The sequence below is a fragment of the Vanessa tameamea genome, chromosome 13 (genome assembly GCF_037043105.1).
Source record: "Vanessa tameamea isolate UH-Manoa-2023 chromosome 13, ilVanTame1 primary haplotype, whole genome shotgun sequence".
Lineage (NCBI taxonomy): Eukaryota > Metazoa > Arthropoda > Insecta > Lepidoptera > Nymphalidae > Vanessa > Vanessa tameamea.
Genome location: NC_087321.1, coordinates 8,213,439 through 8,240,595, shown reverse-complemented (window position 1 = coordinate 8,240,595; position 27,157 = coordinate 8,213,439). Strand labels below are relative to the sequence as shown.

Below are 27,157 nucleotides of genomic sequence, written 5' to 3'. Positions count from 1 at the left end.
TTGCTCTCAAATGATTTAAAATATCATATTGTAACATTTATGTTGTGCTCAATATTAGTATTAGAGTAAAATTCACTATAAACTATTGTTACCTTATTAATATATTACCGGTATAACTTCGGATATATTATGTCGACATTATTTAAAACTACACATCAAAAAGGACTAAAATGAAATAAAATCGCGCGAAAATTAGAATATAATACGATCCTAATCCTATAAATTGTATAATCTAAAACAGTAGAAAATATTAGATAAAATTAAATCACATTGTTTGTGCGCCGTCCTGTGCGTCTACGTTATATAATCTGAGGGTCCGGGGCGAGCTCGCGTCCTCGAAGACCCTCCCCTGCGCCCGGCCCCAGTAATGCGCGAGAGGCCACACGTTTCTCGCGTCCCTGGCGCGCGCACTCTTTCGTCACAGGGCGGAGAAAAATCGATACTGCAGAGCTTTAAGCGCATGCACGACTACCCTCTTCCCCGCTCGCGCGTACATACATATTGCTTTGCATATTTCTCAATTTCTACTTTGCCCTAGATGTAGTAAGGGCGTTTCAATACTCTCAAGGTCGATGTTAGTGTTTGTACAATTAATTGTAATCTTTTAAAAATTGATTTATAATATGAAATAATCATTGAATTATATTTAATAATTTAATGAATATTTTTATCCGTTGTAGAAATAAGGCGGACTTAAAACAATATATTATATATAAAAAAAGTTTTCGCTTATTGTGTTTTAATAACATCCTATTTAATTTAATGTAATATTATTAGTTATAAGTTATAATAAAATATAACACAAGCAAAACGAATGCGAAATTATGAGACGAACTTTTTACTGATATTATTTTTTGTCATCTTTGCAAAATCTATCGAACAATGAAAGTAAACTTTTTTGAAAGTTACATACTAAAATTAACTTTTTCTCAAAAAACACATACGTTCTCTTTTATTTAGGATTATTATTTAGAACTATATACTTAGTTTAAAAAATCAGTCATGTGTTTCATACACATTCTTAGAACATAATTATGTATATAGGTATATATACATTAATATATTTAGAATAAACATTTGTCTTGTTTCGTAAAGGTTTTCTTACGGTTTGATGAACCTACAGGAAATAATTGGTATTCCGTTATTTTGATCAATATTAATGGCAGATTGTTATACGTCATAATACAACAATGATTTATAAGTAATATATAAAATATTATATCGATATGAGAGTTATTAATATTAGGAACATAAGTACATATTTACAAATTAGAAGTAAAAATTGCTACGGAAAAATCGTGATCGCGTGATACCAATTGACAGAAGACGTTTACAAAAATCGCAGTTCCAAATGCCCCCTTCATGTTCTTAAATTGTGTTTATAATAAATCACATGGCCGGCTTTAAACGGAAAAGACGCGATTAAACATTGAATGTATCGAATAATATTCTGACATTTTTAACTATAAAATTACAATTCGTCAACAAAAAATAAATAACGAATAAGCTCAAACTTTAATAGCAAGGGAGGCAGCTGTCCAGCGCGGGATATTATAGGCTATAGTAAAATATATATTTCAACATATGTAAATAATATAATTAAATAGTAAAATATTATATATATAAACATATTTACAATATTAAGTACATAATTACATAACAATTTCTATAATTGCTCAACTTTTGTTGAATTTTGTTGAAATTTAACGTCGTCTGAAAAATCAGACGTTAAATTAAAATAATTTTATATTGAAATCAAAGACGAGTCTAATGGGTGCCATTCGATAAGATTTGCAATCATTACCCACAATTTATTACACCCTCGTCGGTCTGAGCTAAATAAAGATTTAACTTCTAACATTTATTTAACTTTAACCTTTCACAAAACTAAGGACAACCGACAAGTTATTAAATTGCTTGCCGGTTCAAGTAAAATCATTTTCCAAGAAAATAGGGATAGGTTCTTAGAGTTAGGTTCTTGGAAAATGTATTGAATGAAAACAAGTAACCTACATATGTCTTATGTACATATATAGTAGTAAACTATACTTATAAGGTCATATATTAAGTAATACCGGTCCGGTACTGAGGTCTTTAGTTCAAATCCCGAGTTAAGCCAAACAATTATTATTGATTTTCGATTATCTTAGGAGGAAGAGGAATTCTCAGCAGAAGCGTACAATTTGACATTGTGACTCTCTGCCGATGGTAGTTGAGGCAGACTCTCGCCGTCCTATCGAATTGTGAGAATGAGGAAATAGTGTTTGATGCTAAAATTTAAATATAATATGTAATAGAATAATTATTATAATATCATTATTATGGAATAAGCTCCAATCTTTTTTCCTTAAAAGAAGAGGACACTTTAACCCATCAATGGGTCATTTGGATTTATTACTTTTTTTAAACCTGCAAATATATTTTTTTAGATCCAATTTCGATAGGTTTTTTTGTTCCTCTAATGTTTTGGCGTTTCCTTTAACATTCCGTTCATTAAAATGATTTTGAATTCGCTACTATGACAGGTGCCTACAACTAAGGAATTTTAAATGAAGTTAACAGGGAACAGTTATCAAAGATTTCGATACGATTTCGATTGTAAGGGATCGATGCCTTGCCAGTTTCAAACTCACACACATATATTTTTTAATTCTTATTTTGGTTCATTTTCTCATAAATAAAAAACGTCCCACCCACTCATTATATATTTTAAAGCCAAAATTTGTATTGTTGTGTCCCGATTTGAAGGAAGAGAGTCAGTGTAACTACAGGCTCAATGTTCCTTTAAGATGTCTCATCTTAGTTTCCAAGTTTAGTGGTATATTGGCTATATAAGGGGTGAGGTACTATTTCTTACAGTCTCAATTTCAATGGGCAGAGCTGACCACTTATCATCAGATGACCCATTTGAAGTCTGCCAACTTATTTTAAATAAAAAAACCGTCGTATATTACAAAAAAAAATGATTTTGCCTCGTCACTATATAAATATAGCAAATACATACACAAAATTTAGTAAAATATAAAGTAATATAAATTGATAGTTAAAAATGTAATCCGAGATGCCCAAGTGGAAAGAACATATAAATCTTAGCTCAAGTTCGCATTTTTAATCCCAGGCGGACATCGCAGAATTTTTTGATGTGTAAAATTTGAGATCTTGTGGTATTTCACGAAGTAAAACATCGCGAGGATGCCTGCATGTCTACGGCTACATACGCATTGGAATAACGTGTTGGAATTTACTCGAAGCATTTTTTTAAAGTAAAAACTGTGGACAAAATTATTTTAATTATAAAATGCGAAATGGAGACACAAATAAGTTTTTAGATTTTATCTTGAGGTCAGGTGGAACCACACGCTCGTAAAGTTGACATACAGTTGAGAGAATATGTTTAATTGGAGGTAACATATGTTGGAAATAGAACTTTTTTACCTTGACCCATATTTGCTGGGGATGCGAGACCTCGGAACCAAGGTAAGAAATACATAATCCTATTTATATAAAATAAAATAAAACTAGAAACAATATACCTCAAAGTAAAAACACCTCGATATTATAATATTCTTTTTTGTAAGTGTTCTTGTAAATTCTGAAAGAATTATTAATGAGTAAATGATATAAAAATAAAGTGATATATAATAAATATAATCTAAAAAAAATATTATAACAGAAGTAATAATTAACAAATCACCATAGTTAAGTCACACATTCACAAACACACAGTTTTTTTTTAATATAAATTTTGAACATTTTACATACAAGTATACTTAGAAGATTAAAGATGTGTCTTGGACAAAATCATGTTGTAAAAACGAACTTTGCGTAAAAAATTGTATTTTTTTCGTGTAATGAGTGATGTAGCATAATTAACTAAATATAATAAAAATATGTTTCGTGTAAGCTCGTCCTTGTCTATAATACATATTACTTCTAAACAGCAATAGTTAGTATTGTTGTATGTTGTTGTATGTGAAGGATGAGTGAGCCGATTAACAGTTAACAGGCGCAACAGACAAACCAACTTAATTTCCAAGGTGGTTGGCGCATTGACTATGACGAACTGATTAAAATTTCGTACGCCCATCTACGTTTTTTTTTTCGTTAATTGAAAAATACAGTTATAATTTATGAACTACGCTAGAAACCGACATAACAATTGAAGTTTAATCGAGCTTTTGGCTTATTCTTTTAAAAACTAAGCGAATATATATTATAATCTCAATAGGCAAGTTAAAAGTAAGTGGACCCAAACAATGTAGGTATATTAAGTTTCACTTAGAATTTTCTCATATTATATATCGAGTAGACGAGAAAGAAACTCTATCCGCGGGAAAAGTGCCAGATGAGAAGGCGTAAAGCTACGTCACTTCAAGAATCCATTAGTTAATTTAGTAAATTCAATTTTATAATAACAGTCGTAGAGAAGAAAATACCTATTTCGAGGATTTTCCACGTATATGAAAACGAAGTAAACCTTATTCCTTGGATTTAGGATTACTTTTAGATGTTCTGTTTTGAGAGAAAGCACTTTACGGTCGTGTGGCGGCGTGGATGACGCAGATGATGCCGTACTCATGGTTAGCAGCAGCAACTAAGCGACGCGGCTGCCAGTCGTGTTTCGTTCGCTCCCTGGCAAGGACCTATCAAAGGTGCCATTTTAGCGCTATAATAAGTTACAATACTTACGCGGTCGCATTCCTTACATATGTTATTAGGAACATCGTAACTACCAATGAAAACAAAAAGTTTTTAACAGCTTAACAAGCCGGCTTCCACAACTTTTAAGGTAAGTGTTTCACATTTCTTATTAATTAGTATCAATTTTTATTAATCACCTTTACTTTAGTTAGTTATAAAAAACTAACTTTCCAATACATTGTCTACATCTCTTTTTTTATAAATAGATACTATTATATGTGTTAGTTAATGAAGTTCAACATTAATTATATATTTATTTATGAAAAGTTGTCTGTAAACTTGTTTTTCCATTTTAGTATAAAAAAATGTACAGTTAGAAGCTTTTAATAAATTCGTTCACCCTAGTTTTAGTTTTTATAAAAACTTAATTAAATTTAATGTTATTAAGTATATATATTCAAGTTTATACCGATATAGGTATTTATATGTGAATACATAGCTCTAAAGGTAGTTACTGTTCTAATGGTCGGTGGAAAGAATGAGCAATAATATTGAACAATTATGACCATATGGAACTATAAAAACTTGTAATTCTTTAACAATAATATCATTTAATTATTTCTAGAACCAAATAATAAGGTAAACAAATTTTGAAAATAAGAAAATGATAATTTTTTCTTAGCCCCAGATATTCCAATGAATAAAAGTCAGTGTTGTTGTGTCACATACATATATTTAAATGGCAATACTTTCACTGATTAAAAAGTGTGCTGAATATTCAACAGCCAATATCAAGATATGAAATGTTAGAAAATACTTGGCCACTTTATAGTTTTTCTTTAAGATAAGTAATACTTATATATCAGTTTCTGTACGAAACCGAATAATATATAAACTACATAAATAATAAACATTAATAGGTACTTACAAACATAATTTATTTCTCGACATTATTATACTGCAAAAATAACATTCTGTCCTGGACTCCATCTATGCATTTCGGATCTTACAAAAAAACTTGAATCTCTAAAGATTAAAATTGTAAGTTCCGAATTATTGGTGAAATATAGGTTTAAGTATTCAATAATTTGAATATCCATTTCAAATTGCTATCTCACACAATAGGTGTAGGTAATGTATTTTATATTATAAGACGAGTAAGGTAAAAAATTTGAAATTTTAAAAGTCACAATAATATGATAATAGGGTTAGCGTGTCAATGTCGAACAACGAAAAGAAAGTCAAACTCTACTTCCGTCCGTGCAAATGAGTTCAAAAGTGAATTTCATGCATTATTTTATTGGCATAGTTTGTTTTCTCAAATTTATTTGAAACTTATGCAATAGTTATTAATAATTTGCATCGATTACCATTAGAACTTGTGGACCATAAAATTATATAAAATCATATAAACTTATTTATAAGGAACCTTTATATACCTACATTTAATTTTATCACAAATGTTACTAGCATGTAAAAGAGCATATTTTTTTTATATCTGAGATTAATTTCGCTTGATCAAAGTAGTTACCAATATCATAATACACCACACCACACCGCGCTGTCATCTAGAAACTTAGTGGACATGACGGTACAGCGGTATTTAATTTTTAAGTTAAGGTCGACGTACCTTCATTGTAGGGTGGTCCACTGACCTAGTGACCTTGAATATAAGACCGGTTGCGCTCGCGCAACTCAAGTATCCAAAAATTTTAAAAGGTGCCCTGTTTCGAAAAAGTAATAGAAATGAGAATTGAATAAGGATATCTTAAATTTGGACAACCGCTATTACTATTCTAGCGCTAATTTCATTTTAAAAAAATGTATTACCAGTAATACATTAATCGCAAATAAATAAAAACTGTTTGATAATTTAAATCCCTACGTCATTTTCCAAGTACCGTCTTGGATAATGTTATTTAAGGCAAATAAATGACAGGATATACAGAAAAAACAAATTCGTTGCAAAAGGATCATGGAAACAGCTGGATTGTTTTATTTTATTACGAATGTAATATGTATTCAAACTTAAAAATAAGACTAAAAACAGACTATATTATGTTTATTATAGATGAATTTGCAATTTAAATGGACATTATGGACAGCCAATGTCTTTCTGCTGATGAACATACTAACAGGAGCTTTTGGACAATACGCTCCTAGTGCGGCATATGCAACAGGTAATTATTATAGTAAGAGTTTAATTACGCTGCAAATATTGTATTTACTTACAACTTAAAAAAACTTTTTTTATGGTTTTATCTTTAAATTGATTAAAACTTAAACCTTTTGTTTTTAGTTCGTATATCAAAGCATACAATTGATATTATAATACATTTAATTTTAATTATACTTAGTCATTATGTTTATGAGAACAACAAGCTCAGTGTCATATAATCGAGCTAAGTGACCAAAAAATATTCTATTATTTAATAATTAATCAATGTTATCAAACATTTCTTAATAAATGATCAGTTAAAGCACGCTAAAAGCTGAATTAGTAGGTTATATTTCATCTAAACAGCTATAAGAATATATTTTTACAGAGGATGACGTATCTACAAATCTAAGCGAAGTAGAATCGCGCGAATCTGGACCAGAATTGGAATTCAAATATCATGACCATGAAGAGATGACGAGGTATCTTCGTGCCATCTCGGCTCGGTACCCTGCTCTTACAGCTCTCTACTCTATCGGCAAATCCGTGCAAGGTATGTTAATTAACAATATGATTCTTTACGCATACTCGTACGTTCGTAACAAATCGATAAGTTGGTAACCATTTGCAAATCAATGAATCGTTAATACGACCATTTTTTATCATCTTTGCAACATGGTTTCTTACTGTTTCATGTTTGTATTTATATAATAAGGAAAATATATATGTTGTAATAAATATATTAAAGTGATCATTATTGCTACCTACCAGTGCCGATGTACCTACAGATTATGTAAATTACGCTGTTAAAAATAATATTTAGTTTAACATTAAACGAGCCATAAAATCGAATTCATTGTAATATCTTGCCTTTTTGTAACTACTAAAAGTAATTATGTAGAATAAATAGTCGTTTAAAACGATGTAACATAATTATAATTTGTTAAAAGGGTTGATAAAAGGCACAATTTTATTCACATATTCTATGATGGCACAGGTCGTGATTTATGGGTGATGGTGGTATCAGCATCACCGTATGAACACATGATCGGAAAACCTGACGTGAAATACGTGGCCAACATTCACGGCAATGAGGCTGTCGGTCGCGAACTGCTATTGCATCTGATACAGGTAATGTACATATGTACCTTCTTATTTATATTCGTTTTTTTTTAAATAATTTAATACAAAACGATACTTATCATTATTATAAATAAATGTTTAGTATTGATTTAAGGAAAAATAAATAAACATATTTGTACTTATAAGTATATAGATACACATATATACATATATATTTTAGATGTTTAAAATAAAATAAAAGAGAGTGTATAAAGATTCGATGTAATATCTTTACTACAATCATTTTAATTTTTTTTTTTAGTATTTGGCCACCGCTTATGAAACAGATACGTACATAAAATGGTTATTAGATAATACAAGGATTCACTTGATGCCATCCATGAATCCCGATGGCTTTCTTATCTCCCGCGAAGGACAATGTGATACAATCCACGGCAGGTATGTTTATTTTATGTACATTTATATAATCAGTAGTGCTGGACTTTTGACACGTGAGTACGTGACCTAATAAGAGCAGAAACGTCGATGGTGGCAAGCGACCTTCTTATTATAATCACTACTATTAATGATATAATAAAAAATGCACACGCATGGCCATGGCGGAATACCTACTGTGGAAGCCGAAACAGTCCTTCTTTCCACACGGGCTAAGAAACTCAAAGCATAGCGATGCTACCAGTATATTCACTGTCTAAAATGGTCCAAAAATTTGTAAAATGTGCTTGACCTGACACTTTATTTGATAGAGCTAGAAGCCTTTATAATAATAATAATAACATACAATAAACATTTCTATTTGACTAAGAAATATAATTTGTTTGCTTCTTCAGAAGCTTTTATATAAATAAAAAAATTAAATATGAATGTACATGATACCAACATATTCTCAAACTTACATAAATATTAATAATAATATTGATAAATAAATGCCGAAAAATCCGTGTTGGAAAAATTGTTTGCAAGCAATCAGGCATAGTAAATTGGTTTAGTGTTAATAATTTAATGTTAAATAGTAAAAAGACAAAATGTATTAAATTCACTACTCCCAATGTAAAATGTGTCAAATCGAGTGTACTTTTAAACGGGGAAGCATTAGATGTTTTAGAATCAACAGAGTTCCTTGGTATGACAATAGACTCTAAGCTCCAACGGGGCCCCCATATAAATAAATTGGCGAATAGACTCAGCTCTGCAGCCTATGCGGTAAAAAAAATTTGACTTTTGACTGATGTGGATACGGCTCGCCTTGTGTACTTCAGTTATTTCCTCAGTATAATGTCGTATGGCATCCTACTCTGGGGTAATGCAGCTGACATTAATACCATTTTTGTACTGCAGAAGAGGGCTATTCGTGTAATTTATAACCTGGGCCCAAAAGATTCGTTAAGAGGTAAATTTAAAGAAATTAAAATAATGACTGTCGCTTCTCAATTTGTTTTTGATAATGTTATGTATGTACACAAAAACATAAATGATTTTCCCAGAAATTGTGAAATACATTCTATTAACACTAGGAACAAGAATAAACTTGTTACTCCAAGTACCCGAATACACAGGGTTAGTAACTCTTTTTTGGGGCAATGTATACGTTTTTACAACAGGATCCCACAAAACGTTCAAAATTATTCAATTATAAAATTCAAAAGAATCGTTAAAGAGCGTTTGTGTGCTAAAGGATATTACAACACTAATGACTTTTTAGTTGACTGCATACCTTGGGAATGAAATGATCGCCTCTAGGCTGGTTCAAATAGCTAAAATATAATTATTATTGTACAAGCAAAATGGATAAAAAAAAAAAAATCCTGCTGAGTTTCCTTTGCCGGTTCTTCTTAGGTCCGAGGTGTTAAATTCCGAACCGATGGTAGATTGTTGACTATCAATAAGCAAGTGTAAACACTTCTATATTGAATAAAGATTTTTGACTTTAACTTTGATACGCAATAGGTGACCTTGCTTTATACTATTTACAGATAGTTTATTGAAACAAAGAAAACAAAATACGAAATTAATTCCTAAAATGTGTTACTTTAAAGCCTACTCTAGCCGTGTTCAAACTACTAGTACAAGTACTGACAATTACTACTCTAACTACTAACTATACCAATGTAAATACAATTGGTAGTGTGCTATTTATATATACATAACACCATTCACATTGTGTTATGCCGGCTACTCGATATTTTTTTATTATTTTTACAACTTGAAGCAATCATAGCGTAACGTTAGTCTGATATTATGAAATGGTTGCCAGCTAGGGCTGGCCCTTGAAGCAGGATTTCAACGCTACGCTAAGCTGTTAGTCACTAACAGTTTCGAGGAAACTTATAAATCTAACAGAATATATAATAATTTGGCTATTTATTTTTAATTTATAATATATATTAATTATAAAATAGATAACACACGGTTTTTAGCACTTGTTAAATGTCAAGCTATGTAGTGTTTATTATGATATAGTCCAATGGCGAATCCCAAAGTTTTTGTTTAGTAACTTCCTTAGGGGTATTGTCATTAGGGCACTTTACCTTCCAGTTCTCTTTCGCCTGTGTAACATTTGTGATTTTGACTGATTTTGATGTTAAAATTTGTAAACAAACTCGTGAAATGCACAAAAGCTCTCTTTTGTACATAGCATTTCAAGGCCGGAAGGGCAACACTTGAAATTTTCCTCACACCGATGCCGCTATATGGAATGGAAAGTGTAGTTTATCTTTCTGAATAGCTAAATAAACTTAAAATAGTTAGTTTCAATTAATTTTTGTACATATTTATGAATTCCATGTGAACAATTCTTATGTAAATAAAAATGTTATACTATTTTATAACAATATTTACTAGTATTATAAATTTTCAACTATTTTTTGTACAAAAATTTAGCCGATGTATGGTTACAATTATCATAAATAAAAATCTATGCCAGAACTAACAATGTTGACACACATTCGCTTGAGTGATTATGGCATCAATTTTATTAATTTAACAAAATATGTAAAGTTGTCTCGTAAATACCCAAGTTAGGCATATAGTATTTAGTATGTATATATGAGTATAATAAAAAATTGTATTAGAATAAAATCATTTGATTCTTTAGAAGCTTTTATAATTAGGTTTAAAGAACTTTATTTCTCAAGAAAATTACAGTTCACTTATGAGTACAGAATTTTACACATAATGCAGTTAAAAATATATACCTATATTGTTAGTTTTTGTAGAAAGAAATGATTTTTTAAACTATAGAGCTCTACCGGAAATCAGCTTAAAATGTGTTGCAAAGTTCATTTTCATGAAACCTCTCTTCAAAAAAATTACTTATAACCTTCTAAGTTCGATTTTTTTACTTAATTTTACAAAACCAATCCCATGAATCGTAATTTATAAAAATGCGAAAGTAGCTTTATTTAATTTTGCCATTTCAGGTCTTAAAAACTCAACTGATTAACTTGAAATATTGCAAGGACGTTGTCAGGGCTAAAGAAATAAACATGCCCTATATAATAAAAATGTATATATAATAAACTAGAAAAGTATAACTTGAGATTAAAAAAATAATTTAGTTTCTCGTATGACACTCGACTGTCCATGTTCATTTTTATAATAAGTATGGGCAACACTTCCTTCCTTTTTTTGCATTGAGGACCGAAAAGTCTGGTGAACATCACTCTATATAAACATATACCTTGAGAACTGGAACCATACCAATACTTCCTAAGAATTACTTGAATACAAATAAATTGCATAAAATTTGTAATTTGTAACAGACATAATGCTCGCCGGTACGACTTGAACCGCAACTTCCCGGACTTCTTCAAGACTAATACAAAGCAACCGCAACCGGAGACGGAGGCGGTGAAAGAATGGATCAGCAAGATACAGTTCGTGGTGTCGGGCTCGTTGCACGGCGGCGCGCTCGTCGCCTCCTACCCCTTCGACAACACGCCCAGTGCTAGTAACTATAATATTATAATATAGGTATATTTTCTGTATTTAAAGTAGATGTTCAATATATTTTTTTTATTTCCTGCTGCTAATCAGGAATATGCAGATCATCCGTATTATGCTCAGGTGAAGTCTTCAATTTTATTTAAGATAAACATATAAAAGTAATTAAATTATTAATTATTTTTTAATTAATTAATTAAAAAGTAATTATTTACATAATTAGGCCTTCAGTACCAATAAACAAATTAAAATAAGTTAAATAGCTACTGCACAAAACATTACCTCGTAGAATGGTGGCAAGAACATTATAAAAATAAAAAATCCTCATCCTCATTCTCACCTTTAGTTTAATAATACTTAGTCAGGTATTATACGAATATATAGGTAACTTAGGTAATGCAGAATGCTCTCATCAATTGTATGTATATTGTGAGCCTTCTTATTTTTAAGGAGTGTATTTATTTACTTTAAATTTGAAGTCTTTAATAATTTTTAATAAGAATGCGTTAATGCAGTTGCCTTTTTAAAATTCCATGCGTTTTCCAAGTTTTTAAATCTAGTCTTTATTCAATTTAAAATAGAGAAGCAGACTGGCAAATAACTCATGTTATGGTAAGTGATCACCGCTATCCTGAGACATATTAACCATCCCTTAAATCGCCAATACGACACCAACCTTGAGAACCAATTTCGCTATAGTTACGCTAGCTAACTCACCCTTCAAACCCGTAAACAACAATTCTAAGTACCTAGTCATGTTTAATAGTAGAATAAGTGGTTAGTGGATGCCAGAGGGGCTTGATAAAAGTCTTACCACTAAATGAGTCATAGAAACATAATTCATTTATTTTTTAAACGTCGATGTTGCAGTATATACCTAACTAATTTTAAATTTTTCCTACATATAACATAATAAACGCAGTTTTCCAAAACTACGCGCACACTCCGTCTATCGCTCCGGACGACGACGTGTTCCGTCACCTAGCACTCGTGTACTCGAACAACCACGCTAAGATGTCGCGAGGTGTGTCATGCACGTCCGGCTCGTCGAGGTTCGAGAAAGGTATCACCAATGGCGCTGCGTGGTACCCACTAACAGGTTAACAAAAACAATTTTCGTTACACTTCTTTCCTGGTACGTAAATAATTAAGGGAAGTTTATCTTCGGATCACTATTAAAATGAAATGTAAGTATCTAAAGATACTTAGTTACTTAACTTTCAATTTCTTTTTCATTAGATTGTAATCAATATATTTTATCGTTTATATATCTAGATAACAAATATTATACTTAGGTGATTTTATCATATGGAAACATAATGGTCTTTAGGCTATTAAACCCCGTTTTTTTTTAATATTTCAGTAAGTGTTATACTAAGAAAGTTTTTGGTACCGTTTAATAATAATGTGATTATAAAAGAGATATTTTTACTTTTTATTTACACATTTGCGTACATTTATATTATATTTTTTATTATAATTATTTTTTATATAAACACAGCTCAAACAAACACACTGTGTAGTTTTTAAGCAAATTCATATATGGGACCTCAAATTGTATTTCATAAACAAAACGTCACAGATTCGTCTCAGTCCTGTTAAAATATATTAGCTACTTATTACATATAGCAAATAATAAAAACAAATAGTTTTAAAATACACGAATAAAACAAAACTAGTTCACATTTAATTCTTTCTTTACATTAAAAAGAATCAATTTATTTAGGCGAAGGCCATTCCGTTAGACATAATTATTTGTTAAGTATTATTTTTTTGTACCTAAGTATGTGAATGTTTTTCAATTCACCAATTATAAAAAAAAAAAGTTGCAAAAAAAGTTATTAACAAAAAAGAATGTTTTTTGAACAGTGCTAAAAACTTGTTTAGACCGGTTCAAATCTTTATAGAAAGTTGTTAATGAGTAATATATTGAAGTTTCACCCTAAATGTTAATTGTTTTTTCATAAACAAATTCAAATTTAACAATAATAAATGTGAAAAATAGGGGAAAATAGGGCAAAATGATAGATAACTTAGAAAATTGTCTTTAATATTCGTATTACAGGTACGATTTTTGCAAACAACATTTTATTATTATTTGTTAATTAACAATTACATGAAAATCATTGTTTTTAGTTTTAACAGCTCAAAAAAAAAGAGCAAAAACATTGAAAATTCTAAAATGCACTTGAAAGTGCTTGAAAGAAACAATTAAACATCGATCCTTATGATCGTTTCAACAGTGCTACTTAAAAAATTAAATAATCAATTACAATAATTAATAATATTTGAAAAAAATATTATTATATTCATAAAAAAAGCATTTAAATTTACATTACACATCATCATTTCACACATACTAACAACGCTAAGGTAATTTTACAAGTAGAAATGTTCAAATAAATAAGGTACAAAAAACATTCTTTTTTGTTAATAAATAATTTTGCACTAAACAAAAAGGGTTGAAATTTTAATACAAGGTAAGTTATAATTACTTACACCTTCTGTCCAATTTTCAACCATCTAACAATTTTTGTCACAAAGTTATAAGCAAAAACGCTTTTCACCCTTTCAACTCCCTAGCGTTCACCCCAGAGGATTGAAAATTTTAATTTGTTATTATTTTAACGTCCATAACCACATATCAAAAAATCATAATGATACTAATTACTTGACCTTCACGGGCTTTATTGACTGGCCTATTATTTCAATCATATTTTAAAACTAATTATAAATAGCAAACCGGTCAGTCACCAGTTGCGAAGGTGCTAGTTGTTGGTTGTTGCAGCTAGAATTTTATCATATACCTACTGTCAGTTTTAATTTAATAAACATATTTTTTTGGAATAATCAAAACTTCGATTCAAACACATTTCTATGAGTATTTAGTGATGATTAATTTTTTTTTTTTTGTATAAATCTTCATTACAGGCGGAATGCAGGATTACAATTATTTATGGCATGGATGTATGGAAATAACTTTGGAAATATCTTGTTGCAAATATCCTCCAGCCCATGAACTGAATAAATACTGGCAAGACAACAAACAGGTACAAATTCGGACTTACAGTTAATGAATATATTTAATCTATCATTCAATTATCAAAAACAACAAACCGATAATAAGTAATAATACAGATGGATTAACTGATATTCCGGAATTCCAATCGGATGGTGATCGGATTCCTATTACTCCGCACGCTATTCTTGGACCAGCGTTTCCGGTCGTTAAGGACGTCTCGTGGTCACCTAGACCTAGGTCATCTTCCTGTTCGTGAAGCACCAAGCCACGACCCAAAATATTATTTCGACCTCGAAGAGTTATGATATTGTCCACGAAGTCGATTAATGCGTTATTCCCTACAAACTGCACATTTCCAAGATCGCCAACGTGTCGCACGGTGTGATCTCGTCCGCCGTGATCAGCCTCGTAAGGGTTGAAGTGCGCACCCGTTGCGATGCACGTACTTATGTCCCCTAGCTCATGTACGTGAAAACCATACCGTCCAGTACTTAATCCCGTTATTGTGCCATGAACACGAAGTCCAATATCTGTCTCTGTAAAATAAATAGTTCCATTGACTTGTTCAGACATCAAATGCGCTACTGCCTCTCTGGTTTCGCCATTGATTAGAACTACACTATGGAATATTACTACAAAATAAAAGTATATAAGACCGCACATTGTAGGTATTACAAAATTCTAAATGTATTTTGTCAAAATAATTCTTCAATGTATGATTTTTCACTGATCGAGAACAAAACACTCAAATTTATAGCCTTTGTTAAATTATAATGTCGATAAGATAGGCGCTATCTTCAAAGATTAAACTATGAAGATAACTATATTTATTTGTCTTGGTATACTTAAAAGAATGCTTTGAACGGAATAGCATTTTTACGGTTTGATTGGATGAAGTTAAAGATTGAGGGTTGCAGCACCCACTTAACACAAGATTTGAACTTAACAAATTTCTAGTTTCGGTGTCTCGTAATTTTAACTCTGCGTTGATAGTCAGTCAATCAGAACATTGCCTTGCTTTGCATTTACATACATTATAATCATTAGTATTATTAGGAAACAAACTTGACAATTTTTTTACAGAAAATATTAATATTAATAAATAAAATAGTCATTGAATGCTATTTTAATGAAAAATATACAAGCAAACGTAAATAAAGTCAACACATAATATAGCTATAATAGTTTAGTACTTGTTTATTTTTTTATCTACTACGTCGTTTTCTTTTTCGAGGTGTGTAAAAAAGCGATTAAGTTATTAATGTACATATGTATATCATATCATATACAAAATCTCAGTCTCAAACAAATGTTTTATTTTCAGTCACTCATAAAATTTTTGGCAGAAGCCCATCGCGGTGCGCATGGATTTGTTATGGATGAGAATGGTAATCCGGTAGATCGGGCCTCCATAAGGGTAAAGGGACGCGATGTTACATACCATACCACTAAATATGGAGAATTTTGGCGTATTTTATTGCCCGGGACATACAAACTTGAGGTAACACTTATGTAATAATAACTTGCAGCTTTGAAAATACGGATAGATTTGTTAACAAATTAAAATGTATATAATTTTACTCTATGTCTCGAACTGGTATGTAGTAAATTTATAAACCTATAAATATCACAAGAATATTTAAAGTACTAGATTTTTGCACCAACAAAAAAATCATAGGTCAAAAATATTATTACAGGTCGCGGCAGAAGGATTTTTACCACAAGAAGTGGAATTCTTTGTTATAGAGAGTCATCCAACTTTATTGAATGTAACGCTACATTCAGCTAAGGTGAGTTCCTTACATTTCAGCATATATTTTTTGTATACATTATTTTTATTCTGTAAATAGTAAATATATTTGTACCGTTTACGAAGCGTGGTGAAGGACTCTTAATTTATGAAATTTTATTATTTACTAACTCTTCGGATTGATGAAAATCAATTGTTCAAAATTGGTTTAGGTAAATAGTGGTAAAGTACATATATGATGGTAAAATATATAATTAGTCGATGTGCTTATAAATACATTAATAAAATGAGGCAAAATTATATACTTAATTATATATTTTTGACCTGTGCAATAAATAAAATGATATTATATTTTAATCATTAAAATATTGCTTTACTATTCTAGATAAGTAAAAAAAACACAGACACTTTAATAAAATACGATATGTACTAAATTACAATTTATAGAATTTATGTCTGTCTGTATGTAACGGCGTCACGAAAACACCTGTGTATGCGGATGGGGTCACGAGTAAACTTTAATGTAAGCCAAATGTACAGATAATATCTACTAGCCAATAGCATATACCTAGTGTACTGTATTTATTATACAGTATTGTACATGTAGTTGCACTCTAGGGACACGCACCAAGCCGAGCCACAACGACAAAGACGAAGTCGAAAAGAATCACAACAACGACCGCTCTACCGCTGGAAATAGGAAAAATGTTATTTCCTGAAGAATAAATTGATAATTACATTAACTGTATAAAAGCATAATTATGAACATTTGGTCTTGTTCAACTAAAAAAACAAATTACTTAACATTTGTATCCCTTAAACCTAATTAAATTATTCAACACTTGCATTTCAGGCCACTTCTAATATTGGCGTATTTAAGAAAAATTACTAAAAGATCTATGCTTATCTTCTCTAATATGTACTTTCTGTCTAAATTTAATAAATATATGACATGGAAACTGTCTAGTTATTGAGGGATCAAATGTTTAATTCAAACTTTATTTCGGATCCAATAATGTTTCCATGTAGACTCTTGGAAGAAGAATAATGTGAAGATTTTTTGAAGAAAGTAAAATATATATCATTTATTTTTATTTGGCGTAAATAGCTCGTCACCTGCCTTGTAAAATAAGTCCGAAATTATATGCTACATACAACTAACCCCGCTGATAGATCCAACTAGGAAACAATAATAATCAGAAATTGTAGTACCTATATAATATGTAATATAGTAGTGGCATGTATTTAGAACAAACATTTTCTTAAGTGCATATTATTATAATATTTATTGAGATTTTGAGACATCAATTATTAAAAAGAAACCGAGTGATCTCACTTCGTGTCTTCTATAGACTATTTGATATTCCAATAAAATTTAAGAGGAAGACACTGTACTTTTAATATATTTTTTAACAAAAATGAAATATTAGTTATAATTAAAAATGTACATCTACTTAAATACAAAATAAATACCTATAGTGTTAAAATGCCACTGAAGCTGAAGCAAATTTATTTACGTAATTAGATCTCACTTAGATAAAAATACTAAATACTAATGTCAAAGTCTACTGAAATTTGTATTAATAATGTCCATTGGCCATTCAAATATTGATCGAGATCCAGGTAAGAAATGGATATTGCATGCTTCTCTTTTTATTTATAAAATTGAATAATGAATCATAACTTCATTTCTATCACCATCACCAACTAGTTTGCACTTAATAGGTAGTACAGGATCATGCAAAAATAATTTACAAACTATTGCTGACAACTAATTACATCCACATAACTCATCCACATAGTTCTAAAATCTAGATAACAGATTATAACATTAGTTTAACACTCGGCTTTACTGACTTTTGTTGCCATTATTAGTTTAATTGATATTGTTTTAAAAATGCTTATGAATACTTTAATGTAAAGGTAGGTTAATTAATCGATGATTTATTCACGACAGCGAATTGATGGCGGCCCGTACTACCGGCCGCCCTCGCTGCCGCCACGCCCACCACCAGCGCCTTCTGGACTCTTCTCTACTCTGACAAACTCTATCAACAGCTTCGTCTCTAATATTTTTGGATAATTTATTTTAATTAAGCAGAAGTAAATCAAATTTAATTAAAAAAACATTTGTATTTGTATAAGGTTTAGAAATGTCATTAGATCAACAATTATTAATAAGTATAATTAATATTAATATTTTTATTTTAAAATTTGTACATAATTAGATTCCCTATAAATTATGTTCAACTTTTTAGATTGCAAAAAATTGAATTTTTGAAAAAATATACTACTTTATATTAAAAATAAACTACACTCGTTTAAGATTTCGAATTAACTATGAAGAATAGATTTTCTCCTGATAAAGTACCTACCGATTAGTTGTAAGTTTAAACAGGCATTATTTATGAAACTTTTATTTCTGTGTATTTCGTGTTGTGTTGATCCATTTTGCTTATAGTTAAGGTAACACAAAAGATAGAATTAATAGATTAAATAGCATATTAAAAACGCGAAAAATTGTAAATATATTTTAGACATAAAAATGTATTATTTTGTTTAGATTATAATAGTTATTTATTTTGAAAATAAAAATTAAACAATAATGCTAAAATATTTTTCTTCTCACCTAAATATGATTCATGGCAATAAATATTATAAAAATAAGTATTTTGTATTATCATATTGTAATAACGCTATTACAAGGAGGTCTAGGAGCGATGATTTTAATAATAATTTTAACAAGAGAATTTCGGATGAATATATGTTAATATATCTTAATGGAGCGTTCAAAAAATAGACGTGTGATGCGACACCCGGTCGGAGCGAAGTTGCTTTCGCATATTACGTATTAAATAACAGATACAATAATTGAAGAAATTAAGAACGTTTGATAATATATGAATTATAAGAAATACAATTGTTATTAAAAATCCCGTCTGAATTAAAACAATACACAAAAATATTTAACAGTATATATTATAAAGACGGTCAAATGAAAGAGGGTCAAATGTCACGTAAACACTTTTTCCTTACGTGGCGATTTCTACCAGTTCACTCTACTGTTAGTCGAGTAAAAGAACTTCGTCCCAAAAAATCCAATAAAACATTTAAAGCAGCTGGGCTAAAATCCGATCTCCGATCCGATCCAACTTTATTAATTAAATCAGACATAATGTCAGTAAAACATTTTATTATCACGTTTTTCATTTTTTTATTAAGTTTTATACAATTTTTTTATTAATTAAGACAAATGTAAAAAAGGAAAACTTTGCTTATTTATTATAAAACATGTTATTCAACAAAAAATATTACTATTTTTTGTTATGAAGCAAGGTCATTCAAATCGATTTGATCTTTACAAAGTTGAAAAGCGGCAATGAGAGCGGCTAGTTCGATTCGTTCACTGCAACCGCTCGCAAGTCGGGCCTCGGAATCCGCCATTTTGATTAATAACGAAATAAGCACTTCTGGCGGGAATTTCACTAAAACGAAATATATTTATTATTAACCAGCGTTCATATTAAATTGATAATATTCAACAATTAGATATTGCAATACCTCTTTGTATTATTGTATGAATCTCAGTCAAAATATCGCCTAGTGCCAAACCTTTGGCGATCTTGATGTCATTGATTTCTGGATATAATATTAAGAATAAATATTGCCAACTGTTTTATTGTTTCTACCAAAAGAAAAAAATATATAAAGAAAGATATTTAATACCCATAAAGTATCTGTAAACCTACAAATATTATTTAGTTTTTTCCTTATTATTAAAATCTTATTTTCGTGTTTTTGTATCATGCACAACAAACAGAAAGATTATTTTACAGTTTAAAGCTATTAGACAGTTATTTAATGGAGTTTAATATTTATAAAATATAATAACAATAAATCATAATCATAAGATGGAAAGTAAAATGGGATAGTATTTTGAACACCCACTCTTTCATTTTATATCCACATTAGAAGGTTAAATATAAATTGGTAAAAAAAAGTAATCCGCCATCTTGCAGCGGCGTCCATTTTGAATAGAATAACACTAGTTAGCACCAAAAGGGTATTAAAGCTCATTATTTAAGTTGAAACTTAAAATTATAGATATACAAAAAGGATACGTTTAAAACAAGCTGCGAAATCGTTTTCATTGAGGAGACAGTTCATGATGTAGTTGATGTCGGCTCTAAGCGGATGTCCGACGCACGTGTAAACGTGGTCCTCGCTCACGTGTCTGTAGGCCAGCCACGTGCTCTGCAGTGTGTTCAGCACCTTGCGCATGTCACCCCCCGACAGCGTCAGCAGCGCCGCTATGCCGTCCTCCGTTATGTCCACACTGGACAAAGATGTTAATTTGCAATATTATATTAGTCGTGAGAATTAAATGCATATACAGAATAAAATATTCAGCGATGGAGCAGACTCGAGTTAAAAATTCATTTCTATTGTTAACATATATGAAAATTATGAACATATATTATACACATGAACATATATTTATATATCTTACTTTTCTTTTAGTACAATATCTCTAAGCCGCGGCATGATCTGATTCTGCTGCAGCGGTGCAAATCGAAAGCGAGTACATCGCGACTGCAGCGCTGGAATAATCTTGCCTAGGTAGTTGCAAATTATGCAGAACCTCACGTTTTCCGTATACTTTTCTATAACTGAAAAGAACGGTAAATTAATACAGGAGTGTTTAAATGAAACGACCCAGTAGGAAAACTGTAAATAGTATGCATGTTATGTTTTTAATTATAAATAAATCATCTAAAGATACTGGCAATAAAAATTTAAATTAACTGCGACAAAATTAATTAGCATTCTATTGTTACGCATCCACATAACGGTTAGCGAGTACTCGAATGGATATTCTATCGTAAAACACTACATTTTTGGTGTTTTTGTTAAAAACAGAGCCTAACACCGAATTAAATGACTTTTTATCCTAAAAAAAGGTCCGTATCAATTTCTAATCCTAAGGAATGAATTTTCGTAAGAGTATTAACGACTGACTTTTATTCATAAACCTAAATATCGACTTCTATTTCTCAAACACTGAAAAAAACTTCGATACCAACTGACATCACAATTTCACAGACTTGGGTAATGAATTTCGAAAAATACTCTTTCGTCTAATTTTATAAGGAATTTCTATGCAAAATGTAATCCTTTACCACCCACGGTTCGGGGTGTGCGTTGTATGTTAATCAGTTATTTTAAAATTTTATAAAGCAGATACTTTTTACAGAAAAATATAAATAAACACAAATTATATAACATAAGAGGACGAAGGAAATATCATTTATTGTTGTAAGAATGTTTATTATTGAATACGGCAGACAGATGATGAAGCCTTCCTCTGAACTTTCCTCAACATCTTCCTACTCATTATGAGCGAGTTTGCAGGGTCTTGCATCAGCGGAGGTGTGCTTATTTGATCAGTAACTTGATTGTCTTGATTTTTTTTGTAAGGAGCATCTTCTAAAGGAGCTTTTTTCCCTAAAACCCTTGCAATTAAATTTGTGAAGGCGGTGTTAACCTAAAAATTAAACAACATCGTAATATTCAACTTCAACATTATTCAATAACAAAATAATAGTTTATTTTATATTGAACTTCCCTACCATTTCCCCAGATCTCGCAGATCCTTTAAAGTTTTCTAATAAATGTTCCGACGCAAACTTTTGCACGCAAGACAATCTAACAGCTCGTTGATGTTCCAAGTCAGACTTGTTGCCGAACAAAGCCATCAAGGGTTTTTTCGATTCAACGTCGAAAATATCTTTAACTGCCTTTATCCAATCGGTCAACTTTTCAAAACTTTGCAAATTAGTCAAGTCGTACACAAATATTACAATCTAAAATAAAAATAAAATCGAACATTATCTCTCATAATTTAAATGTAGTTTATTATACCTACAAGTTAAGGTCTGCCAACTACACCGTCTCATGCCACGATCTTTAGTAACGTGTAAGACAAATAATATTCTTTGTATTGAGAAGTATGACACTATAGCTAATAAGCTGTTCCATCAACGAAAAACACCGTCGCGGGCCATTTTTTATGTCAAAGGAGGACTTATTTAGGTTGCCGAACTTAAATAAATGATTAGTCTCTTTTCTGGAAGGCATTCGTTTTATTTCGTCATATTAGAAAAAAACACCGTTAAAAGTTGATTCCACAGAACAGACACTTTCTTGCTCTGGTTGAGCAAGAAAGTGGCTTAAAAATCGCACTGGGCTAACAAATCACCGCAGTGCAGAGATGGAATAGAAGGCTGAAAATTCCTTAACACCTGAGCGAGAGCGACCAGAAAGCACATAATCTGTATTAAAATGGGATACGATCAACGAGTAGGACAATTTTGTCACTATCGCTATAAGCGTATATCATCGCAGTTTACGAGCAAACATAGGATGGATAGGTCTTCGTGGCTACCGATGCGACGAGAACAAATATCTTCTCTGGCGTGAACGTACACCTCAACCATTTGTAAAGAAAAGACCTCCACCGAAAAATATATTTGGATCTCAGTAATAAGAAAGGGCGGCTTTGCCGTCTCAAGATAAAAGTGAATGGTCTTTCAGTTGGAATTCAGTGGTAAAAGTCGAAAGCATGACGAAAAGGGATGCCTTAAGCTGCCTGCCCCGTATAATAGTGAACGAAAAATTGACGCCTCCCAGAATTCGAAGGACAGCCTGTGGCGACTGCCCTGAGTAGATATGTCCAGAGTGATTCTCGAACGCAATCCTGGGATTCGGGAGACGGAATTTTCCTTGAGACTCTCACATACCAAGTGAAACGATATATCTTAGCTGACACTAGACGATCGTTTTTAGACGGAGATTGGTAATTCGTCGGTCGTGCCATTATGTACGAGTGTGCTTCACTGTTGATACAATGTAGTAGGCATAGTGCTCCCTGTCATGCTTTTTTCCGTACCTCATATGTTCATAGCATAGGCATGGTATAAGACGGTGTAGAGGACCAACTCCTTTATGCTACGCAATAAAGGGCCTTTGAAATCGAATTAATTAATGTCAATTTACATAATAAGGAATCATAAATTCCATGGTACTCAGTTAAACCAATGGTTATTTAAATTCGTTCTTTACAAAATCTTTTAAAGTTAATTAATTAAATAGTTCAACTACTTCCCATCTTAATCGCTCGTAATATCAAATTAAGTTTTTAAAAGCTTCATTAAGATTGCAACACACAGATTACGTATAAAATAAAGTTTCCTAACATCCGAATCGTACAAGTAGTTCCTCAGCATGTCACTGTGAAGCGCGGCGCCCGCCACGTCGCACAGCCGTAGCGCCGCGCCCCCCCACTGCGCCGCGCTCACCTCCGCGCCCTGCGTGCCACCCGCCCCCGCGCCGCCCACCACACCGCCGTCGCCGCGGTACCGGCTGCATAAGCAGCTCTACAATAATACCATTCCTACAACGTCTAGTAAGGCTGAATTAAGCAGTCTATTTGCGATTAATGTATTCTACTCAATCATACAGTATAATACACACAGTGTTAGTTGAAACAATATTATAAAATAAAAATTCAAATAAATATTTCACAATCTATGGACGGACTAAAACAGTTTTTATAGAAAATTCTATGTATCACATTTTTTAAATTAAAACAATATTAAATTTCATTAGTAATATATTATCATAAGACTTACCTTTCCAGATGCAGGTTCTCCAACAAGAGTAATTTTTACAAATTTTCTTAAGCTTTCTTCTTCTTCTTCAGTATCAGACATTTGTCACATACAATAATTTAATTTTAATTAGAAATAGGCAACCCAAAAATTTTATTAACAATAAACTTATTTATAGAACAACTTATATTTAAGAAAATTATAAAAACAGCTAAACATTTGTAAATCCTTTTTGTCAGGCATTTGTTTGTGATTTTTGGTTGCCATGGTGTTCAGTATTAAAAACATGATTATTTAATTATCTTGGTAGCAACATTGCACTAATTTTGCATATGTATGGCACTTTCTATTATTATCTGAATGTGAACCAAAATAGACTTGACTAAAATTTTGTCTTTAAGCATAAAATCAAATCAAAATATTCTTTATTCAAGTAGGCTCATAAAAGCATTTTTGAATCATCATGTTAGTGTTGAATTAAATGTAAAGCTAGTAAGTAACAAATAAACAAACTTTCAGAAATGATGTATAGTAATAATCAAACCAGTAACAGCTGTGAGTGTAAGAATTTAAACATCTTGTTTTAATTATTTTTATAATTAATGATATTATCTCGGAATCTATTAATAAAAGTTTATTATATGTGCTTCAAAACAAATCTGTATATTGTTAAATTTTATTTACATGTAATTTTACTGTGTGCTACAGCAGTAGTAATCGTAGTGTGTATACACAAATACACACTGAATATGAAGCCAATGTGTGAACTTTTGAGCACTAAGGTCTTTGACACTATTCAGTTATAAACATACAAATCATAATATGTATATCCTTTTTTGGTATTTATCTCTGTATACTCTTTGCCTAATGCTTTTGCTCAGCAAGCTGATAAAAAATTAAGGTCACAAATAAAACATAATAAATTACTTATCTATGCTATCTTAGAAATTATTGTCTTAGACAAATGATTAAGCTTTTTGCCATTTTAAAATACCACATAAATTACATATGATGTTTAAACTTACTCCGACGTAAAGCATTTTGAGCATCATTTGTCATAGCATCCGCTTCATCAAGTATGATAAGTTTTGGCCCTGCTTTGAAAATAGTTCTTGTTGAAGCAAAACTAAGTATTTGTCCTCGTACTATTCCTATTCCTCTATCATCAGAAGCATTTAGTTCTAATACCTGGATAATAGATAATCTTATGTTAAAATGTACAAATCTATAATATGATCAATAGTAAAGTTGGCACATGAATAATAAAATATAGATTTTACTTTACTTACCATTGAGTTAAATTGTTGTAGTGTATACATTTGTTTGGCACATGCTAAAATGGTTGATGTTTTTCCAGTCCCTGGCGGTCCATAAAATAGCAAATGTGGAAGTTGATTTTCTTTCATAAATTGATTAACTATAAAGAAAAACTCATTTTAGTTCTTTGCTTTCGATTGTCACAATACAAATTATTGATTAAATGTGTAGTTTTTATACAGAAATAGCAAAAATACATCAGCAAAATAAGCATAACAGTGAATAGGTATAATAAAGTAAGAAAGAATTAAGAGCACAATAGTGATAAAACGATAATTATTTCTTACAGTTTTTTGTAATTATTACTTACTTGTTTGAATAATATCATCGTGTGAAACAAGATCTTCTAATTTGGAAGGTCGATATTTCTCTACCCTGTATTTTATAATAAGAAACAACATTAATTTAGAACTTATTTGAATATAATAAGAAATCGAAATATCGTTCCTACCATGGCAAATTTTTACCCCCGTCAACCGTCATTTTCGTTTAGAAGACCAAAAGACAATTTTCCAATGTTAAACTTTATAGTAAATAAAATCAAGTGAATTTTTAATTCCAATAACTTTATTTGAGTAACAAATATTAATACAGTATTAACCCGCGAAAACTACAAATAACTCAAAAAAAAACAAGTAATAGCACTGACACTTGACAATGACAGTAACAGTAATTATAGTGATATTTTTAAATAATTATCCATTAAACTAAGAATTGAATTGAATTGAATTGAATTTAAATAATTATTCTTTACAGCCGAATTTATTTATTTTTTCAAATCTAAATATGTTAACAGATACCAACAAAAAAAATACAAATGTTCACTTTGTGAGAATTGACGCTTTGAGATGCGATTCCTACCGTAAGTTTTCTAATGCTAGACTGATATTGCTTCAAATTTTAACAATAGGCTATTTGACTGGTTTTTAAAATCCATTTTATATTATTTAGTAGAGATTAAGGAACCCAGTAAAAGTAGTTTTTTTTAATTCTAGTACATATTTGCTGAAAATTAAAAATTCCATATTTAAATAGCGCACGAAAACGTTACTTTGACAATATGGCGCTACAATGGGGTCGGTGACGTTACTCACAGATCACAATACAGGCATGTATTGTAATCTGTGGCACATATAATCCACAAGACACAACGGTGTGATGCGTTCAGGTGTGATTTCTCATTCCTTCCTTATAGTAACCATAAATTGATAATAGTTAATTATTTAATAATTTATCTATTAATTTAATAGTTAATAGTTGGTGTAAACGAGTTAATAGAATTTTAACAGACAAAAATGTAGATTTTGACAGTACCGATAAAATAAAATTACAAGCTTTCAATTACAATATAAGTCATAGGAAACAAAAGTAATTATAGCTTATGTTTTCTATATTCATATATGTATAGTTCATATTCTACCTCATTATAATTTATTATTTAATTATATTTTTAACTAAGCAATCAACAATTACCAACTTGTGTAATTTGGTAATGTAAGTAAACATAAATAATGTGATTTTCGTAATTGTATGGACATTGTATGGTGCGAGGGATTTTAAGTAACACTATGGTT

General features: G+C 30.7%; 4 protein-coding genes across 9 annotated transcripts; 1 reads left to right on the top strand and 3 right to left on the bottom strand.

The window, feature by feature from the left end:
* The first annotated feature begins 4,595 nt into the window (after positions 1-4,595).
* LOC113403290 (carboxypeptidase M-like) lies at positions 4,596-18,711 on the top strand. 6 transcript variants are annotated; one of them, XM_026643786.2, is made up of 13 exons: positions 4,596-4,789; positions 6,713-6,821; positions 7,188-7,352; positions 7,797-7,930; positions 8,184-8,320; positions 11,644-11,831; positions 11,918-11,947; positions 12,747-12,923; positions 14,756-14,874; positions 16,171-16,347; positions 16,544-16,636; positions 17,215-17,349; positions 18,554-18,711. In XM_026643786.2, exons 2-12 carry the CDS (start codon positions 6,713-6,715, stop codon positions 17,320-17,322), a joined length of 1,437 nt encoding a protein of 478 aa, XP_026499571.1. In that variant the 5' UTR covers positions 4,596-4,789; the 3' UTR covers positions 17,323-17,349; positions 18,554-18,711. The 6 variants fall into 6 exon arrangements, with proteins under 6 accessions (XP_026499571.1, XP_064072769.1, XP_026499568.1 ...); XM_064216699.1 differs by lacking the exon at positions 17,215-17,349 and adding an exon at positions 17,044-17,119; XM_026643783.2 differs by lacking the exon at positions 17,215-17,349.
* LOC135193596 (uncharacterized) lies at positions 14,907-15,528 on the bottom strand. Its single transcript, XM_064216700.1, has one exon. The coding sequence runs from the start codon at positions 15,507-15,509 to the stop codon at positions 14,916-14,918; it is 594 nt and encodes a 197-aa protein (XP_064072770.1). The 5' UTR covers positions 15,510-15,528; the 3' UTR covers positions 14,907-14,915.
* Positions 18,712-19,843: 1,132 nt separating the features above from the next.
* On the bottom strand, positions 19,844-26,202 carry LOC113403294 (replication factor C subunit 5). Its single transcript, XM_026643794.2, has 8 exons — positions 26,035-26,202; positions 25,894-25,958; positions 25,556-25,683; positions 25,292-25,454; positions 21,107-21,266; positions 20,718-20,932; positions 20,158-20,235; positions 19,844-20,081 (listed from the first exon to the last, which is right to left on the bottom strand). Exons 1-8 carry the CDS (start codon positions 26,064-26,066, stop codon positions 19,921-19,923), a joined length of 1,002 nt encoding a protein of 333 aa, XP_026499579.1. The 5' UTR covers positions 26,067-26,202; the 3' UTR covers positions 19,844-19,920.
* On the bottom strand, positions 21,904-24,618 carry LOC113403297 (ras-related protein Rab-28-like). The gene is made up of 4 exons (XM_026643798.2): positions 24,288-24,618; positions 23,853-24,032; positions 22,227-22,460; positions 21,904-22,141 (listed from the first exon to the last, which is right to left on the bottom strand). The coding sequence occupies exons 1-4, from the start codon at positions 24,366-24,368 to the stop codon at positions 21,926-21,928; spliced, it is 711 nt and encodes a 236-aa protein (XP_026499583.1). The 5' UTR covers positions 24,369-24,618; the 3' UTR covers positions 21,904-21,925.
* Positions 26,203-27,157: the final 955 nt, after the last annotated feature.

Bases quoted from the DNA above. Each gene is read 5' to 3' on its own strand.
- LOC113403290 (XM_026643783.2), top strand. From the start codon at position 6,713: ATGAATTTGCAATTTAAATGGACATTATGGACAGCCAATGTCTTTCTG. The intron at 12,924-14,755 runs GTTAACAAAAAC...TCTTCATTACAG, and splicing joins TGCGTGGTACCCACTAACAG to GCGGAATGCAGGATTACAAT. The intron at 16,348-16,543 runs GTAACACTTATG...ATATTATTACAG, and splicing joins CCGGGACATACAAACTTGAG to GTCGCGGCAGAAGGATTTTT.
- LOC135193596 (XM_064216700.1), bottom strand. From the start codon at position 15,509: ATGTGCGGTCTTATATACTTTTATTTTGTAGTAATATTCCATAGTGTA.
- LOC113403297 (XM_026643798.2), bottom strand. From the start codon at position 24,368: ATGTCTGATACTGAAGAAGAAGAAGAAAGCTTAAGAAAATTTGTAAAA. The intron at 22,461-23,852 runs GTTAGGAAACTT...TTTTTATTTTAG, and splicing joins ACTACTTGTACGATTCGGAT to ATTGTAATATTTGTGTACGA. The intron at 22,142-22,226 runs GTAGGGAAGTTC...TTTAATTTTTAG, and splicing joins CTGCGAGATCTGGGGAAATG to GTTAACACCGCCTTCACAAA.
- LOC113403294 (XM_026643794.2), bottom strand. From the start codon at position 26,066: ATGACGGTTGACGGGGGTAAAAATTTGCCATG. The intron at 25,684-25,893 runs GTAAGTAATAAT...TTTTCTTTATAG, and splicing joins CGATGATATTATTCAAACAA to TTAATCAATTTATGAAAGAA. The intron at 21,267-25,291 runs GTAAGTTTAAAC...CGTTCTTTTCAG, and splicing joins TCAAAATGCTTTACGTCGGA to TTATAGAAAAGTATACGGAA.